Below are 19300 nucleotides of genomic sequence, written 5' to 3'. Positions count from 1 at the left end.
CTCCGTGCCGCCTGTCACCGTCCCCGCCGTGCCCCGGCGCGGGCAGGCCCCAGGCCCCTTCCCCCCCTCCTCCGGGGGGGTGGGCTCCGCTCCGGAATCCTGGCCGCTGTCTCCGCATCGCCCGCCCAGCCGGGGCTGCGCCCGCCGCCGCCGGGCAGCGCGGGGGGTCCCCGGCGGCCTCCCGGCCTCTACCGTGACATAGGTYGGTGCGCGGGGAGAGGGCGGGCGGGGGGCGGCCCGAGTGCGGGGGATCCCTGGGGCGGGTTTGCCCGGCCGCCTTGGGGGACCGTGGGGCGGCCTTGAAGTGCCCGGGCTGGGGACAGCACGAACCCGGCCCGGTGCCGGTGGAGCTGCGCGGCGGTGTAGTTGTTTGCGGTGCCGGGAGACACACGCTAATGTTGCTTASTTATGTTACCGCTGCAGTATCTTAAGTGTTTTACGTGCCTTACGAGTATTTCCATGTCACCCTAAACCTTCCCGTGATTGCTCGCTGATGCTGTGGTTTCTCGTCTTTGAATTGCTCTGCAGTGGTAGCCGTGCTGTGAATTGGGTATGTAGGTCAAATTCTGCGAGATGTTTTTGTCAGGGGAAAAAGTGAATGTTGGATTATTTATTCCCGTGTTGCTTTTGAAGTGCATTGCAGCACCCACGAGGTTGGGGGGTTTTTTGTTCTTTTTTTTTTTTTTTTCACCCTTGGTTTCTCTTGATTCATAAATCTGGTTTTCGTTTTTGGCTGTGGCATTGCTGAAGATCAAAGCCCTAAATTAACTGAGCGCTTGTAAGCTGTATTGTATCATGAAGTGTCCTCTAAGAGGGTGGTAAAAGATAATAGAAGCCTGCCTTGAAGTAAGGGGGATTTCTGATCTGTGTAGAAAATTTCTCTCAACTACAACGTTTCTTTTCTTTAAACAATGCAGCACGTTGTAGAGCTTTAGAGGCCTTCGGAATTGTATTGCTGTGTATATGGCAGAGACGTATTAGCAGAGTGAGTGTCTACAGGCTTGTCTTGCACAATGTCTTCGGTTCTCTCGTGGCAAAGCACTTACTGATGGAATACCCTAGAAAGTGTTCTTTCCTACGGAATTCCCTGTGGATATTTTTAAGGGAAGGGGATTTTGGTGAGCTAGTATTGACACACTGAAAAGCCTCGGAATGTTTTTTCGTTGCTATTTTTTCTGYTTTTACCTGTACCTTTCCTTACAGTGACTTTGTAATTAACTGATTTCCTCAAAAATCTTTTTAAAAATGAGAACTTGCTCTAATTCATTTTGCTCTGTTTCATTTACACTGATGCCACCAATTGTATTGAACATTGGTGCCACCAATATGTATTGAACCCAGAGTCGATTCAGATAGTGAAGCTGTATATAGTTATTTGGATTTTTCCCCCAAGTTTTTACTGTATGTTGATAAAGCAGAATAGGAAGATAACATTTGTCAGATTGATTGCTTGAAAAGAAAAACCTGTGTCGAGTTTACCTTGATGAACTCTCTTGGTGTTTGAACAGGTGGTTTACCTGGCAGTAATAGAAGACTAAGGCGAAGAAAACAGATGTTTTTGCATTGCTTGCCTTGGCTTGTTGAGATTTCTAAACTGTCAAAATAAACTCTTTTTTTTAGGATAGTTTGGTAATCTTAGGAGTTTTTATAGTAAATGTTATTAGGTAGAGCTATGACAGAATTCATTAATGTGGGGAAATAAGCATTCTGTTGTTGTTTAGTATCAGTAGGGAAGCTTTTTTTGCTTTGTTTCTGCTTTATGTTGATAAAACTAATTTATGGTAGAAATTAATAACCTTTCAATTTTGGTYATAGGTGTGTCAGTGGTTCTTTACTGTGATTGTTGGGAAAGCTAGTCACTGCGCAGGCTTGTGGAATTTAGTGATGCTAAATGCAGGAGAGATTGTTTTATCATAAAGTTTTCTCTGGAGAAAGCCAGCAAGTTGGTCAGGCTGTTAATTTAGTCCACAGTTACAGTTTTCCCGTTACATTTTTTCCTGATCATTTCTGAAAAGTTGTTCATATTTAGGTACAAATCAGAATTACTGTTTTTTAAAACCATGTCATTAATAACAAGTATTTATGGACAGCTATGGAGAAAAAAGCCTTGCAGTCTTGGCAATCTTAAGTTGTTTTTTATTTTCTTTCATCTTTACTGCAGGCTGACTTTTTACCTCAGCAAATTAAGTCAAAAGTAATGAGTAAAATATGTAATTTGTTTTTGTGACAAGTTGTTCAGTGACTCTCTAGCTGGGTATCCTCTGGACTTACAAGTAATGTTTTCTTACAAAATGCAGCCTGAGTATTAAAATGGATTGATTTCCTTCATTTGCTCCCCCTCTTATATAACACACAGCCAAAGGTGTTCTGATCTATGTGTCTCATTTAATTTGGAGTAATGAACCTATTTTCTAGTATATGCCTTCTTAGTTGTTTTGTACTACTAACATTATCCTTTGTTTGGACTATGTGGAGAAAAAAAAAATGAATGATGAAAACTTGATGGATTGATGTAGTTATTGCAGAATATGTCATGTGTTTTCATATGAATGTCAAACAAATGTAAATATGTATATTGCCTAGAGACTCTAGGTTTATCTATGTAGCAAACTATTAGGTTTCCTGTCCTGAAAGTTTAATTTTTAAAAGTAAATTTTAAAATTCTGTACTAGAACTGACACAGTAGTAAACTTGAAAAAAAAATCAGTAGGATCAGAATCCTACTGAACACACTGACTTTTCTGTGGGAAGAAAGAAAAATCTCTTTTGGAATAAATACTACATCTGCTATTTTAATATTTTGGTATTTTGTAGTGCTAAGGTCAAAATAGATCATGCATGCTATAATTGCACACAGCTTGCAGAATAACATGGGAAACATGGGAACATGTTCAGAATGCAGCGTGTTAGTTGTGATTCACTTCTCACTTCTGGACCCTTGGCATGACATCTTGATTTAATAATAAGACAAATGCAGTTTATGGCTCTATGTAAACCCAGTTTCTTATAATAAACATGCTTATTTGCAGGTTTTTTTCTGGGATGTTTTAATATATTCACCTTAAATGTAATCTTTTAGAAGCTTCAGGAAGACTGGTGACAGTAAGAAAAGATGGAGGTCTGTATTGTGATATTGTAGGGATTTCCCTGGGAAATGTGAACCACTGCTCTWGAGATAATTGCCCCACAGATACACATGTGGCATAGTTTAGGGCCCAGCTTTATGAGGTTATTTGAAGTTGGACTTACTTGAGCAAGGCCAAAGCAGAAGTATCTGCACTGTCCTTTAGAAACCGGGAGCTGGGAATTGATAATGCATGGAGGCCTGTAGAGATGTGTTGTTATCCCATCTGTTTGTGAAGCCTTACTTACGTGTACTTTTGTATCTCAACTTATTGCATATTTTTGAAGGTATACCAGCAAACTTYAACTCAAGTTTTTCTTGTGAGGGGAAAATAATTTTCTTTAGGCTAAAGTATTTTTTCTTTGTTGTAACTTTATTTTCAGCTTTTTTCAGCATTGTTCGAATCCTTCACAATATCTTTCTCACTTGCTCCTCCTTCTGTAATATCCATTCATCATTTGTCCATTTTTGCAGATTGTCTGCAGCAGTAAAAGATGCTGCTTTTGTTTKCCTGAGATGATTTGTGCCAAGCACACTAATAATCTAACAATAGCAATGTAATAAAATTCAAATACTTCTTGTATTCAAATACTACTTGTATTGGAAAGACTGTACTTTTGAAGCCCAGGTATAACGCTGATGAACATTTCTCATTTGGATGAAGGAAGAAATTATGCATGTGTAAAGAGGGAAGGGATTTCAAGAGGTCACCCCCCACTAGAGGCAGAAGCAATCATGTTTGACAGACATTTGTCTGATCTTTTCTTAAAAAACTCAGAAAAGGGGAATACCACACCTCTTCACTGGTCTATTTTTAGCTGGTACATGACTATTACTGGCGTTAGGAGGCTTTTCTTAACATTTAACTTAAGTCTCTGTTTTGGTGCTAGTTAAGTCAGTTAATTCTCATCCAACTCTTATTACTCATGCAGGATAATGATTTCTATGCCCTTTTCACCAAGTGTTTGGATACATGAAGACTCTGTCTCCTTTTATTTCAGACTTCTCTTTACTCAACTGTGCAAACAGGATTTTTGTTGTTCACTCTCACTGTGCTCTGTGAGATTTGTCTGTATCTTTTTCAAAGTTCTACAGACAGTTTTTGAGCAACAGAGTGGTAAGTTACTCTGTAAGTAGCAGAAGTAACGTGACGGCCTTATTAAAATGGCATTCTAGGGTGTGTGCATGCAGGAATGGCTGGGTTTTGTTTTTGTTTTGTTGTTGGGGCTTTTTTTTTTTCCCTTGCTAACAGCATCAGGTTCTTGGCTCCTGCATTTGCTAACACAGGAGTTCATACTAGTGTTTCTTGTATCAGTTATCTCTTTCTTCATATATGTGAATCTGAGTTCTCTTTCTAAGGAATATAACCTTATATTGTGTTGAATTCAATCTTTTTGGGTTAGTTTTATTAAGCACTTTTAGACTTTAACAGATTATGCACTTGCTGCTCTTCCATCTCTTTCCCACTTGCAATCCTTCTAGCTTTTGAGCATAAGCCTGCTCTACAGAGGGAGATTTGATTGAGGATGAGTTCTCCTAGGGTTGGATTCAGTTTCTGTTTGTAAAAATGTGTCCATACCGGTCTGTTTTATACATGCACTGTCTTTTGAAGTAAATGTTATTGCTGAGGTAATTTCTGTCAGTGTAACTGTACCTGAGCAAGCCTTTTGCCATTTTGAGATCTTGTATGGTCCAGTGACTTTGCAGAAGTTTTATGCTATAGTCTTTATTGGGAGATTTGCTGAGTCAGCTATGAAACAGGTGTGTTTGGCATGTTCCCTGGTTTTACTTCATTTTRTCTGACTTAAGTAAATGATATTATCCATAATTTTTGAGGCTAAATCACAGATGGGACAGATTTTGGGATTCATTCAGCATTGTGTTCCACACAAAAAATTAAACAGACACCAATAATGATTATTAATGAATTATTCAAGCAGTCAGTGTCAATTACATCTCACCTGTCCTTAAAATTATTTAAAAATTATTTAGACAAGGGGTCTGTTAATGCTGTTAGGTTAAATGCCATGTTATCAGAAGTAACTACAGTCTCATCTTTGAACAAACATTTGAAAACTGGAAAAATCTGGATTAAGCTACTTGATTTTATAATAATAAAAAAGAGACTGGAGAGCTAAAATACTGACACAAGCAGTAATTAAACATCTAGAGAAAATCTAAAGAAAATACATCATGCTATTGAAGAGCATGAGGATTGTCACCCTAAATATTTTTTTTCACGTAGCTGCTGAAAACTGGTAGCATTCAACCTGTGTTTAATTGTTTTGTACGCTCACTGTATGTGTTTTTAACAGTGCCACAATTTCTGTAAGAAAAGCCTAAGACTTGTCTTTAAAATTAAAAATCAATTTGAATAGCAAACCCCCATGGGAATATAGTTTTTTCCATAATGGTTTGATGATAAGTGTCTTGGTATAAAGCTGGGGTTAGAAAAGCATTTTTTTGCACTGCTGGTAGCAGTAAGCACAGTAACTTCAGGTAGGGATGAGGTGGATAATGTAAAGAATGACTTCTTAATGACTGACTTAATGAATTRCTTGCTGCAGCAAGTTGCTTGATGGAATATCTGTTATGCTTCTGTGTCTGTGMTACAGGCACTATCATGAATACTGAATGAAACTTTCAAAAGAAAATGTATATGTTATTGGTGAACTGTCTGGGAAATTTTAGATAAAATCTTAATCCATGATAGAATCAAATAAAAGATAATCTAATATTYGTCCCCCAATGATGAACATGTATGAATGCTTATTGAAGAGTGAGAACGRTATCAGCATACTTAGCTTGAATATCCTTTCAATCCCTAATTATTTTTCAGTTAGGATTGATTCTAAATCTGAAATTTTTGTGTAGTTAGTAATGTTTGGATTTTTTTCCTCAGAATTCTTTTGCATGCAGCTAAATAAATATCTGGCATCCAAATATCCTTTTGTAAGAAATTCTATAGGTATATTAGGAGTTCCAGTAAAAAACACTCTTTTTTAAAAAACTTTTTTAACATTTGTACTGAGTTCCTTTGAAGACATCTTTCTTTTGAAGGAGAGAGGACATTGTCTAATATAACAGTACATCTCTCTGTTCTTTGTGCAATTTTGTAGCCCTTTATCACTTTCTCCCTACATTCAAATGTTATTGAAACCAGAGTCCTAATTTGCCTGTTTCTTTTCCTGTGTAGAACCCATTCTATGCCTTTGATTGTACCTTTTCCTACTTKGCAAGAAAGCCTTTGGTGAGACTTCTCCAGCATCATAAATCCAACTAGACCATGATACTGAGTGAGATCAGTTCTTTATACACATGCCCAGTGTGCACCAAGATTTGAATGTGAGGATCTCTTTTTGGAACAGCCATATCTGCTCTTCCCTGCTCTATCATAATTATGCATATGTCCATTATTTGTAATTTGTTATATGTCCCATTTAATGATCTGCAATCTCCTGAAATCCCTGCATTATGCCTGTCATCTTTTAGAGAGTCTTTTTAAAAGATCCAGATCCTTGGCAGTGGCCAAGAGGAGTGGTTCCATCATGAGTTCTTGCTTCTTTCTTTGTGTTTCTTTGGCATTGATACTGCAGCTATATGAGACTAGTTAGATGCACTGGTTATTAATTAAAATGTAAAATAAATMTTTTCAGCTGGATCATCTGATGGCTCTGGATTACCTGTTTGTCATTAAGGCTGAGCTGGACASCAGACAAACAGGACTACTCTCTTGACACAATTACAACCTTAGCAGTTGCACAGTTGYCTTAAAGGTGACGGTTATTAGAAGTTGGCACAGATGTAGTAATCCTTCCTCTGGAACTTTTGAGTCTGTAGTTAATCATGTAGCTGTGTTTATGAGGTTTCTTGTATTTTTATCACTTGAGAGAAAAATACAATAATAGAGCATCATAGATGTCATTGTAATTTGGTGCCCACTGCTAAGGGCTGTGCTAGGGCTGGTTCAAGAAGGAAACTTTATACATTGTGTCTTTGCATTTGATTCTGTAGTGTTTTGACAAACCTAGGGGTTTGTTTTTTTCCATTTTGGTTTAAATGTTATTATGAGGGTTTGGGTTGAATTATGATTTTTTTTGATTCACAGGGAGCTAGAGATTATTACAAGGTGTAAACTGACAAAGAGGTTGCGCATTTGATAGCTTAGCAATGTCTTACTGTGTTGGCCTCTGTGAGTCATCCAGTTTAAAACACAGTGCCTACTGCGTATGGGTAAAAACTTACAAATTTGTCAGTTTAGACCTGCCAACTACAAAAATGCTCCACAATCATGTAAAAGAAATTTGGATTTTGCATAATATATGTTACTTATGCTTGTACACAAGGTTTTCTCAGTTTCCATTAATGTGTATTAGTTACACACCTACCTGTCTTGGTGGTATTATTGAACCTTCTGTACAGTTCCAAGTGTGAGAGGTCTGAGTCTGTCCATACCTGGGTCTCTGTGGTTCAATTAATTGCTGTTTGTTGTTGCATGTTTTATTCTTGAATCAGATACGCATTCAGGAGTGTTTTTTCTATGCTGTGTTGGAAATATGTACAGCTCAGAAATGTCTTATCTACCTAAATATTCCATATTAGTGTATTACAAGCTTTTTTTCTGCATTTTATGTTTGTTTTGAGGATAGAAAAAATGAAGGAACTGTCTGACTGAATGTACAAAGCTAATTTGAATTATGATGAGAAGAGCACAGCAGTACTTAATGAGGAAGAATTGAGTGTGAGCCAGGAAATGCATTTTAGGCAGAAGCTCCAGGTGCTGCTGCATTATTGGAGTAGGAAAACATTGCAGCAAGGCAACATAAAATGAKAAAAATCATAGTTATATTATGTACTCTGGATTTCCACGATGTATCATTGCCTTGTGTAGTGTGCAGGAAGACCTGTGCTTTGAGGAATGAGTAAGATAGTATATAACAAAGACTGTTCGCTGAGGAGGATTTCTCCTTTATTTCTTGCAAAATGTGGAAGATGGAGAGTAATTGAGACTGAAATGTCTTCATAGTGAGGACACAAAAATGCCCTTAGAGACTTAGATTCTGTTCCTATGGCATCACAGCAAAATGCCAGGTGAATCAAATTAATCAGAAAGGCTCATTGTGTTAATCCTTTTTTCGTACTTGATTTGAAATAGTAGTGATGTTGCAGCTATGATTGAAACTCATAACTGCTGCAGCTTTGAAACAGGTGAGTTTTCCTCTGAATGGAAGATTCTTTAAATATGAAGAAAAACAAAGCTTTGCAGTTTCAGTGCCTGAAGATAGATATTAAAGCTAAGTCTAGAAATAGAGAGTGGATTTATCCATCTGGCTTATTTCCCAAAATATTGTATTTCAATCCGTCTCAGTCACAAAACTGGAAGGTTAAGTGAAAAGGATAGAACTAGTTACTGGAGTTTAAGGAGGTGATTTCTTCTATATGTCTTCAAAAGCAATATCTGATGATTTGTATGTAATCACTCTTGTACATTAATTGAAATGCTCCAGTTGTTTGCAATACTCGGGTACTCCTTGAAGACTGCATTTTTTCTAATGTACTTTATTTTTGCTCGTAGAATAATGTTAATAGAAGTGGTTTGTGATAGGTTTCCTCTTTTAGTGAATGGTTTCTCTGGGAATCTATTTATTTGTCACTGATTGCAGCATGGTCTTCCATTCTTAGAGTAGAGAAGGTTGCAGGAATCGTCAATGCAAATAGTGCTGTTAGAGTTAAGTTTGTGTACTGTGTACACTTAGTTCTTTGGCTGAACTGACCATCTTAAATGCTGTCACAAGGATGAGAGCTGAGCTGCCTGTTGAACAAAAACCCCTCCAAACAGTTCTCTTCCTGTAGGATCTTGGATAGGGGACACCCAGTTATATTTGTCATGGGGAATGGTTTTCATTGTAACACCTCTAGCTCTTCTTCACAAATATTTTGACTTGTTAGTCGTAAGTTTGGAATAAAACTAACRTTGATGTCACTCATGACAGCATCAGCACAAGGGCTCCAAATGCAAGCAACAGGTGCTCAGCTGAGARCACCACTGAGATTTTTGGAAGGAGACGAAGAAGCACCTAAATCTGATTATCACACTTACTGTAGTGCATGTTTCATGGATTTCTCGGGTCTAAAAATTTCATACACCTGTTTTGTTTGAGACACCTTCTATGCCACTGCTCAGTTCACATAAGATAGYAAATTAGAATAAAGTTAAAAACATCACGGAAGTATTTTACTTAGTGTGTTTGTGGACACTATAATGCTMTCTTAATATATTGAGTTAGTGTTAAACATTTTTATGATATGAATATCACTAAATAGTTTGTTTAGCATATAGCTCAGCTAATAGTAAGGAATGTGTTCTTAGTGTTCTGTTATTTCCAAGATGTGGGAATGCCCTAGAGGAAGTGATGCAGTTATCTGTAGCCTGTTGAACTGTGTCTGTTACTTTTTGACATACCTTGGTGAAAAAATTTGGTCCTGGATAAGAGTAGAGGAAGATGAGCAGTCAATTTGCAGCCACTATGTTCTGTTGCAAAATTGGCAGTTATAATATATTTTACAAGGTCTCACTGTGGCACCTGTTGGCAAGTKTCAGTTTCTGTGACCCTACCTCAGTTCAAAATTTATGTTTGTTTCATAATACAGTTTTTTTTCCCATTGGAATCATGATCAGATCTTAAGAAACATCATGACTTCAAGAAAGATTTGCTTGATGTATCAGCAAAGTAATTTTTCAGTTAGGTTGAGAAATGAGCCAAGGCAATGACAGATACAGAAAAAAGAGAAGTTTTGTAAAACTTGAATTAGGTGAGGAAAGAGATCTTGTTGAGGAAAGTAGATGTTTTTCTGTTTGAGGCCAATTGCTGTGTTATCTCTTTTGTGTACTTGAAATCAAGTGGGTTTATGAAGGGTTAGCTAATAGAGGTTCTTGATACTGCTTGGAAATAAGAGGTTCATTCAAAGCAGGAAACTTGCATTTATGTGTCTTGAAACTCTTTAAATATGCTTATCGCTCTCTATCAACTATAAAGGAAGTGTTGAGAGATTAGCTTTCCTAGACTATGGTTACTCTTGGTGAATATTGCTGTAAGTGTAAAGATATTTATCTCAAAAGCCTAATATTGCAATAAACTCATCTTGAGCTGCTGCTTTGCATTTTTATGAGAACAGTCCTTAAAAACTCTGTCCTTATATTCTCAAAACTTCCAGCACATCGTAAGTTTTTAAAGTCAGGATCATAGTTCTTCAAACTGGTTAATGTTACATGACTTTGTAAAATTACAGTTTATAGAAAAGCAGGAACTGAAGATTTAATCTGAATGATGTTTTACTGTTGTCACTGGGCATGTTGGATCATTTCAGTTAATTCTGAAATCTGGTTCTCATGGTCGTCTGAGTGATAGCTGCATTTAGGGTGCTAGAAGTGATCACACTGATTTTTGAGGTTTTATTTTTCCTGGAACTGGGAGGGCACCATCCATAGAGGTTGTTTTTTRTGCAAGTCTGGTCTGGTTTATTGGCTTGGGGGGTTTTGTTACTTTTTTGTTTGTTTATGTATTAAATTAAACTCTGGAAGGAGTATAGCTAGTTACTRTTCTTTTCATAAAATAAACAAATACTAAATCATGTCTGTAGCTGTATAGATGAGGTAAGTCTGCATAGTCTTGTGGACTCAGTGAGACATAAATTCACTTTGCTTGCCAGGAAGATTTTAAAAGTCTTCAGTTTAAGAAATTTCAAGCCTGCACATTGTAGAGATACCTGATCCCTCGATAGCAGCCACAAAGATCCTGATGTTTCATCCCACTCATGCCATCTGCAGTTTGCACGGAGCACTGTGTCTGTAGGTTGTGTACAGAAGCAAGATGGCTTCTGCRTGTGCTGCATTTTTATACACACAAGGATTCCACCATGCCTCTTTGATGTTGTATTGCACTTAGGTTAGATAATTACACATTGTGATTTAATAATTCTTAATTGTTTCTTGCTAAGACTGTCCAATCTTGTAGCTGCAACTTTTTTTTCCCAATTTCCTGAAGATTGTCTTTATGTCAAAAAATGCATTCAATGCAAAAACATTACTGAGTAAATGTAATAAACCACAATATTTAGACTTGCATGAAATACAGCTTCTAATTGTGGGTGAAGCTCCTGGTTGCAGGGAGCATAGAAGTTCAGAAAGCAGTCCTGTGAGTTTTAACAACATAAATGTAGTTCATCTCACTTTAAATGTATTTAGTATTACTTTTAATTATTAATAAATTGAGGATAACCACAATAAATTATYATCTATATTTAAAACACTTTATGGTATTTAAATACATTTTGCTGTACTGCAGCTGTTTTCAAAGATTATTCAGGTAATTTCCTTCTGTCTCATACCTGCCTGATCATTGTCCGTCTCTGAGGGCCTGGAGTGAGAATCATGGTCATTGGTGTTTTGTGCTAAGTAGGAATATGGATCTCTTTCATTTTAATCCATCAACTGGGTTTCCTGTTAGTTGAGGTTTTAAGGCAAATAACTAGAGTATCATGTGGTATGTAGCCAGATATGTAGAAAAAACCTAAGTAGGGTAATTGTTAACTAATCTGTAATTATTTCAAGAAGATATATTTTGCTTGGCACAGCTGGATGGACACTCTCAGTGTGTCCTGTCCAATGCAGTTAATCTCACAATTGGGATAAATTAAGGGGGGAAGAAAGTGCTTCAGAATAGAAGAGGGCACATGAGAGAGGAGAAACTGAGGAGAATATTAGTGCTCTGTGGCTCATGCCCTTACTGATGTGCTGCTGATAAACAGGATACTTTCCTGCTGGCTTTCAYAGCTAGAGATTCCTTGAGGTGTGCAAAGAAGGCTGGAATCAAACATTTCAACAGAAATTTCTTAAGAAGCATTTATCCATTTATTCCCTTGCAGTATATTTTAATTTGGTACTGTAACAGGAGTATTTCTTTTATTTAATTCACCCAGTTAAACATAATTTATAATGTTCCAAATCTGACCCACTGAGTCCTATTTTCTGTTTTCCAGATGTTACCTTAATTTAGTCATGTATCAYTGGCTTTTGATTTGGATTAGTTTGATCTTTTTCTCCCTTTTCTGCTTTCCCTGTGAATACCTTTTTTTATGTAGTATTACAGTACGTTAATGATCCAAGTTTTTCTAAAGCTGATCTCACATCTGATGTATTACTGTTAGACTTTTTCTTGTTACTGCTCTTCAATTCTCTTTTTTTTCTGTCATTCATGATTTTGTGCTACTGCTGCTGCTTTCATATTCTTTGAAGAGGATGGCTTTTTGTCTGGTGTTCATTTGTGTGTAAATCCACATACAATCCTCTTCTCTATGTTCATTTCTATGGAGTTACCTTCCTTTAGGTATCTTCTAATGTATCAATACTGACATCTATGCTTGTCACACTATGTAATGTCATTATTGTCATTTATACCAACAGTTGCTTTGAGTTATGGAAAAAGCTACAGAAGTTCAGTACAGAAGATTTAGGTGTTACTATTTGTCTTCTTCMCAGATGCTGCATTTATTTTCTTAAAATAAAAACCTTAACAAGCAGTGCTGAACATTATTTTGGTTAAAGGTTAAGTAGGTATATTTGTCTAGGTGAGCGCTTGAGATTTTGTGAGCCTTGCTTGCTGTGATTTGTAAGAGGCTGGTTGTGTGAGATTCAGCATTTGATTGCTTAAGAATAGCATTTTTAGAGTAAAATGATTTTATCTGGCTTATTCTTGSTATGAAATAAAACTTTATAGTCTTACTTTATATTCTGATTGTCCATTCTACAGTCTGAAAAATCACCTGTGAATGCTCACTCTTCATTGYTACTTGGCTCTTTTTGCATCATCTGTTATAGACAAGTATGTCTTTGAATAGCAATGCAAGCAGATGTTTTTGTGTTCTTTTGGTTTAACTTGCTCATATCCATTGCAGTGTTAAGTCTAATTTAATCTGTACCTGTGATTGAAATAATTACAGTGCATCTTTCTTGTTGTTTTCCTTTGGTGTGAGGGTTGGAAACCATTTATCCTTGAATTTATTTATTTTAGTGAAAATTTATTGGAGGGAATTGRTATCTTGAGATTCTTACCCCAGTACTGCAACAGGCTTGGACTCTGAAGGTGTAAAACACCTTTCTGTGTAGATAAAGCGTTACTGTATAAGTCTGAATTGAATTCCTTACAAAATTAGGCTAAACTAGATTGCTTGCTTCACTGGGGTTTTTTTTGTTCTTGATTTAGTAACTGAGAGGCACCGTGTTGTGTTTATTATAGAAGTGTGTGCGAATGGGCAATTAGCTCAGGGTGTCTGAGACAGCTACATCGTCTGCATGGCTTACTTGTCCTCAGGCTTTGTTTCATTTGCATTGAGAAAGCCCCGAAGAAAGAAAATATCCAGATGATTCTTGGAAATTGTTTTTAGCTTTCTCAGATTCTGGAAGACTTTCAGACTCTGGAAGGTGACTGGTGGGAAGTGAGTCATGAATATGAATCAGCATCTCTCCACCCTTATATCCAAAATGCTGTTGCTAGGATATTCTTCTTTGATGATGTGATAAGAGTAGCAAACACCTTTTTGAAATTCACTCTGTCATCCCTTCTTTAATTACATTCAAATTCAGGCTGCTTGTGTCTCTGTGCAAGACCTTGACATAATTTTATTCTATCTTTGCATTTGCTCTTTGTGTTTTGCAGCCTTTGCTTCTCCTGAGTCTTTCTCTGAGTTTCATTTTTTTGTTTTGCTTCCTTTTTTGGTCTTGGATTGTAATCTACTCTTCTGTGCATGCTATACTAATGCTACTTTGCAACTAGGGATTAGGGTATGCTTTTTACCTTTCTACTGAATGTATATACGCTTGTTTGAAAAACGTTAATTTTTGTTATCTTGTTTTTACTCTCCACAACCACCCTGTTGTTATAGCCCATTGTGAAAATGATCAGTTAAAAACAGAAGTGTTTTTCATTTCACAAGGTGCATTCATAAAGGTTTTCCTAAAATTGGGTTTGAGTAATGATTTTAATTGAAATTTTAATGTTGTTAGCTTATTTTTAAAGTAGCACCAAATGCTAACACAGAGGTTGTTAAGTGACTGRTTGTATTTGAACAGCGAATTTTGGTTAAAAGGGATGATAAAATAAGAAGCATAAGTTATTCAGAGAAATTTAATTTTCTAAAGTTGTTATTTTTTTTTTCTTTTAAGGAATAAGAAGGAGGGGAAAATAAATGGATACTCACTTATTAGCATATGTTCCTCTAGTGAGACATGYCACAGATTAATAGTAAAGAATGAGTTCTTGTAGCTGGAGGAACTTGGAGGAGAWATTTCTTAAGATGTTTTCTCCTTCAGCCCTATGAGAACCTTTCAGCTGAAATATCTTCAGYTTCCAAGTTTGGCTTTTTTCAGCTAGACTGAGGAGGAACATCTGGGGTGTTTTTTGTTTACAGGTATAGCTTGGTTTTGTTTTCTTCAGGTGTGACAGAAGATTTAAAATGCYTCACAGAACTATTATATTTCTGTGAAATGCTTTCAAAGAAATAGTACAGAAATACTTCATCCAAAGTAATGAAACACTATTTTTAATGCATTAAGACAACTAATTAAAACAGACATTTTATGAAAATGACATTAGCTCTCATTTTAAGACAGTTGAATCAAATTCAGAATTAAAAAGATGTTTTATAAGCACTTCGGTGAATCATTTTTTGGGCGATTCTCTGAGACAACTGCTTTGCACGCTCTTGTGGGTTTTAATACTTTACAAAGCATTAGATGGGAGGCTCTTCCCCCYACCACTTGGAAGCTTTTTCAGGTACTGTTGTGAGGCTGTCCATAGACTTGGGAGTATGTAACTCAGAATACRTATCAATTATATTTCCAGCTTTCTTTTAGTTCTCATTTGCTCTTTTGTGTGTTCTCTCAGCTGAACTGGTTTCTGATTATGTAGTGGGAGCTCTGGGTCTTCTTTAGAAGCCCAAGCTCTTCTTGGTTGTTATGGAGCTTATAATAGATGGTAGTAGGTGATTTCATCTGATACGTAGGTAAAAAGCAGAATCCTGCAGAGACCTTCATATGGCTCTCAATTCCAAATTTCTTTCTGAAAAATACACCCCAAGTACTTGAAGCTTTCTTGTTCCACTGAAAGGAATGCTGCTCAAAAAGGCTGTTTTCATGAAATGAGGGTGTGAGAGACAATGCTAGAAACAATGTTTTATGCCTAACTGAAGATGCTCAAAAATCTTTTGGAAAACTGTAATAAAATTGGTAGAATATTCAAGCAAGGAAACCTGGCTGGTGCTGAAAGAGCTGGCCCACCTGCCTTCTGTTTCAGCCATGTGCTCCCACAGATTGCCTTGTGCTGGCATCAGGGGTCATTTCATGCTGGTAAGAAACTAAACTATAAGAATTTTTTTTTTTAAGGAGAAAAAAAAATGAGTGRTAATCTATTGATGTAGCTCCTTGAATGGACTTGCAGGGAAATCATCTGATTTATCAGAGTAGGGTAGGTCTTTTGTCTGTTGAGTATGAAGGAAGAATGGGCCACTGCATCCAACAAACAGGAGGGACATCGGCTCTCCCTATTTTGTTACAGTGRCTGCTTAAGAAATTAGAGCTTTCTTCTCTTACATTAAAAAAGTCYTTTTTCCTATTGTAGCCTGCATTACAACAAATCTCATCTTCTGTTTAGAGATATGTGTTTAGTTTTTTGCTGTTAAGCTCCATAATGGCATCATATAGAAAGATTATTTTAATTTGTCYRTTATTGTTGATAGACTRGGTTTGTTCATAAATATTCCCCTTACACTTCTGCTTTTCTGGATAACATATATTGAATATTAAAAGTTAATGCCTGCTGTTTTTCAGAGCCATTTGCTTTCAGGGATGTAAAAATACCTGTGTTATATTCTTGAATTATGATGAAAAATAACACTTGAAGTTTTCTAGTTTATATAATCAATAGGTATTGATGACTCTTGATTTTTCCTGTAGTTTCATATGTATTTATAGATTTGATCTATATATATGTAGTTTTGAATGCAGAATTTTGAACACCAGGTACAGGGACTTGTACAAAAAGAACTGTTTCTTAATAACCTGGAGTTGTGGGTAGACCGTGTAGTAGAGTGTTATGGTTAATTGAGCTACTAATTATCATTTGGTTGTGTAGGTAGACACTAAAATCACCCTAAGTCTAGAAGAATATTTAGTTCAGGCTTTGTGTATTCAGAGGTTATGTGCGTTGTTCAGAGGCTGGTGAGGCTTTGGGGGCAATATCTGTTTTTTCTACACATCTTACATGTGTTTTATGCAAGATTATTTGTAGTTTGTGTGTGTTTGCTTTGTAGAATATTAGAAAAACTGCCCATAAACAATGAAGAGTTGACTGTTTTACCTAGCCTTGACAACTTCAGTAATTGTGGGKTTTTTGGTTTTGTATTTTAGGAAATAGAATAATGCTAATGAAGCAACCATTTCCCTGARGTTTGAATTTTCAGACTCACTGCCATAATGGGTAAGTCTTCTGTGTAACTTAGATAAAAAATTTACTACRGTTCCTAGGAAACATGTGCTTTGGCTGTTTAACAGTGTAACATCTATATGAAAGGCAGTGTTTAGCAGCTTTGCTAGTCTTGAAAATATTCCTATTTTTTTTCCTTCCTTATAACATAGCACTTTTCCTTCRTTGTGTGATAACTTAAAGTTTTGGAAATTGAGATTCATGGTRTTAGGGTACTGAGCAATATTCCTGTGCTCTAAGAGGCAGTTACAAAGGCTATTACAAAGAACCAAACTCAAAACACAGTGTCTGTGTATAAGAATTTTATCTTACTGCCCTRTGTCATTGCAGTGCAAAGCCACTTCTGTAGAGATGGCATTTATTGTTCTAGTTATGTAGTACATTTGTATAACTTTAAATTGTATGTCAATTTTTCAAGGGTTTTTAATGAGTTTACCATGTTGTTCTGGATGCATGCTGAGTGCAGTATTATTGCTTGTGGCAAGAAATTAATACAAAATCTTAGAAATAAATGTATTTACAGTGTTTTGAGCTACTCAGTGCTTTCCTATCTAAAGGAGCATCCTGTTTCAAGGGCAAATCTTGTCTAACATGGCATCAGGACATCRCAGCTGCAGCAGATTGCTAGGATTTAGGATTTTTTGTGAACTTGAGCTCTAAGTTACATAGCATTCCTGCTCCTAAATTGTCCCCTGGGTTCAGTGCTTCTGTTTATCCTTGTGACTTCTTACTTTAAGCCCTTAAGTCCTCTGTATTTTCAGTCCCAGAAAACTTCTGTCATGTTTTATTTTTGCTTTGTGGATTTTTTTTTCTTGTGGTGGGTTTTTTATTTTGGTTTTCTATAGTGCACCATGGTTTATCAGCAGATATTCAGGCAGTTGAGGTGTTCATGTGGGAGTTYGTGTATGCTTTCCATGGGCATGATCATACCTGTTCAGGACAGAGGAGAWATAGTTCAAAAGAACTTAACTTTTTATTCTTTGTTTTATGGGAGGGAGCAGGAAGTATGATTTTTAGTAAACATCTCATCTATGGRTATTATTTGAAGTAGACAAGGATTTCCCCTGCATCCCTGTTCTCTTATTAATACAGCCTGCGCTTGTGTAAAGTTTAGTCTCTGTTAAGACTTCAGTTTTTTTATTGAAATGTGGTTACTGATTAAACTATTTCCTTAAGCAGTGTTAATGATAAATAAAATAAAAATGTTTGCAATGCGGCAACGATTTTTTTTTTAATTTGACAATTATGTATTGAAGTGTAGTGYGGACTCTTACATTTTAGACTAATGCCTGCCTAATTGTGGAATGAGACAGTAATACACTTCAAATGTAACAGTCTTTTACACTTTTCTGGTCTTTTTCTTTGAGCAGATGAGCAGCAAGCTTTGAATTCAATCATGCAGGATTTGGCTGTGCTTCATAAGGCCAGTCGTCCTGTATTGTCCCAGCAAGAAACAGGAAAACCAAAGTCATCTTCTCCTAAAAAACAGGTAATCTTGAATATCCTCACTAATGTACTGAATGTGGAATGTCCTGCTGTGACTTGTGTAATTATTTCTCTTGCCATACCAGTGAGCATACCAGAAGGAGCTATTATTAAATGTGCTGCCATATTCTTTTTTCATGTTCTTACATTAGCAGCAAAATGAAATGGTGGCATTTCGAGTAGATCATAGTATATGCTTAAATAAATAAATTGAAGATTATAGAGGTATTTACACTGTATGTAAAGTGTTCTCTTTGTTATTATATTGGTACTGTTCTATTTTAAAATACTGAGGAAGAGTCTTACAGGTCAGTTGTCACCTATATCATACCAGAGAATGTCTGTACAGCAGGAGAAATATGCTGAAGCTATTTTACTGCATCTTTAGCCTCAATTTCTTATTCATATGCTGGAAATGAGAGTTCTTCCCAGCAGCATTTTTTTCCTGTAGATACTGAACACAAATGGAAAAGTAGTTGATAAAAATACATAGTTGGTAGGTTTGAACTACTATACGTAAAGATTAGAAGAGGAGAGGGTGTAGACTTCTACCCAAATTTAGTTCACTGTGTGTTTATATGATTTGATCCTTAATTTACAACTGAATAAACTTTAGTTTGTGCTTATCTGAACCTTTTAAAGATAAAAATATTCAGATGTATTTGGCTTTTAAACTGTCAAAACTGAATGGATACATATTTTTCATTCTGTGCTTTCGAAGTTGTGAGAGTTCAGCGTGTGRCAACAGTTGTGCTTTGCTACAGTAATGTAACACATCTGAGCTGTGGCTTTAGACATTGTGGTAACGTGTATRTATCATTCAAAGTAACTTGGATATAATGTATGTTTACAAAGAAGAAATGTTTGTCACATTTCAATTCATTCAATTCAATTCATTCAGTCGTTCAATTGGTGGGTTTTGAACTTATCATTTGAGAATCAGTTCCTTTTGAAGATGCAACATTGTTACTTGGAAAAGCTTTGTGATTGAATGCATTACTGCTTTTGTGCAATAGTTGCTAATACAATTTGATCCTTTAAATAACGATTTTGCAAAGCAATTTTATTTCCATGTAACTGCAAATATATACAGATATGRTTATTGGGAAATTGTATTGCATGACTGCTGGCTTAATTACATATGTGGGTTTCT

At 36.3% G+C, this 19300-nt stretch overlaps 1 protein-coding gene across 3 annotated transcripts in view; it reads left to right on the top strand.

The window, feature by feature from the left end:
• The first annotated feature begins 6 nt into the window (after positions 1-6).
• MAP3K2 (mitogen-activated protein kinase kinase kinase 2) overlaps positions 7-19300 on the top strand; it is a 44386-nt gene continuing 25092 nt past the window's right edge. For 2 of the 3 annotated variants that reach the window (XM_057364778.1, XM_057364776.1), the window contains exons 1-3: positions 7-202; positions 16587-16656; positions 18033-18151. In XM_057364778.1, coding sequence (XP_057220761.1) covers positions 16653-16656; positions 18033-18151 — 123 coding nt within the window. In that variant the 5' untranslated portion in view covers positions 7-202; positions 16587-16652. Of the gene's footprint in view, positions 203-484; positions 551-16586; positions 16657-18032; positions 18152-19300 lie in introns of those variants that run through there. The other variant, XM_057364777.1, reaches the window with a different exon arrangement.

This window comes from Malurus melanocephalus, unplaced genomic scaffold (genome assembly GCF_030028575.1).
Source record: "Malurus melanocephalus ecotype Western Australia unplaced genomic scaffold, MMel_1.1 scaffold_42, whole genome shotgun sequence".
NCBI lineage: Eukaryota > Metazoa > Chordata > Aves > Passeriformes > Maluridae > Malurus > Malurus melanocephalus.
This window is presented reverse-complemented; position numbering and strand designations above follow the sequence as displayed.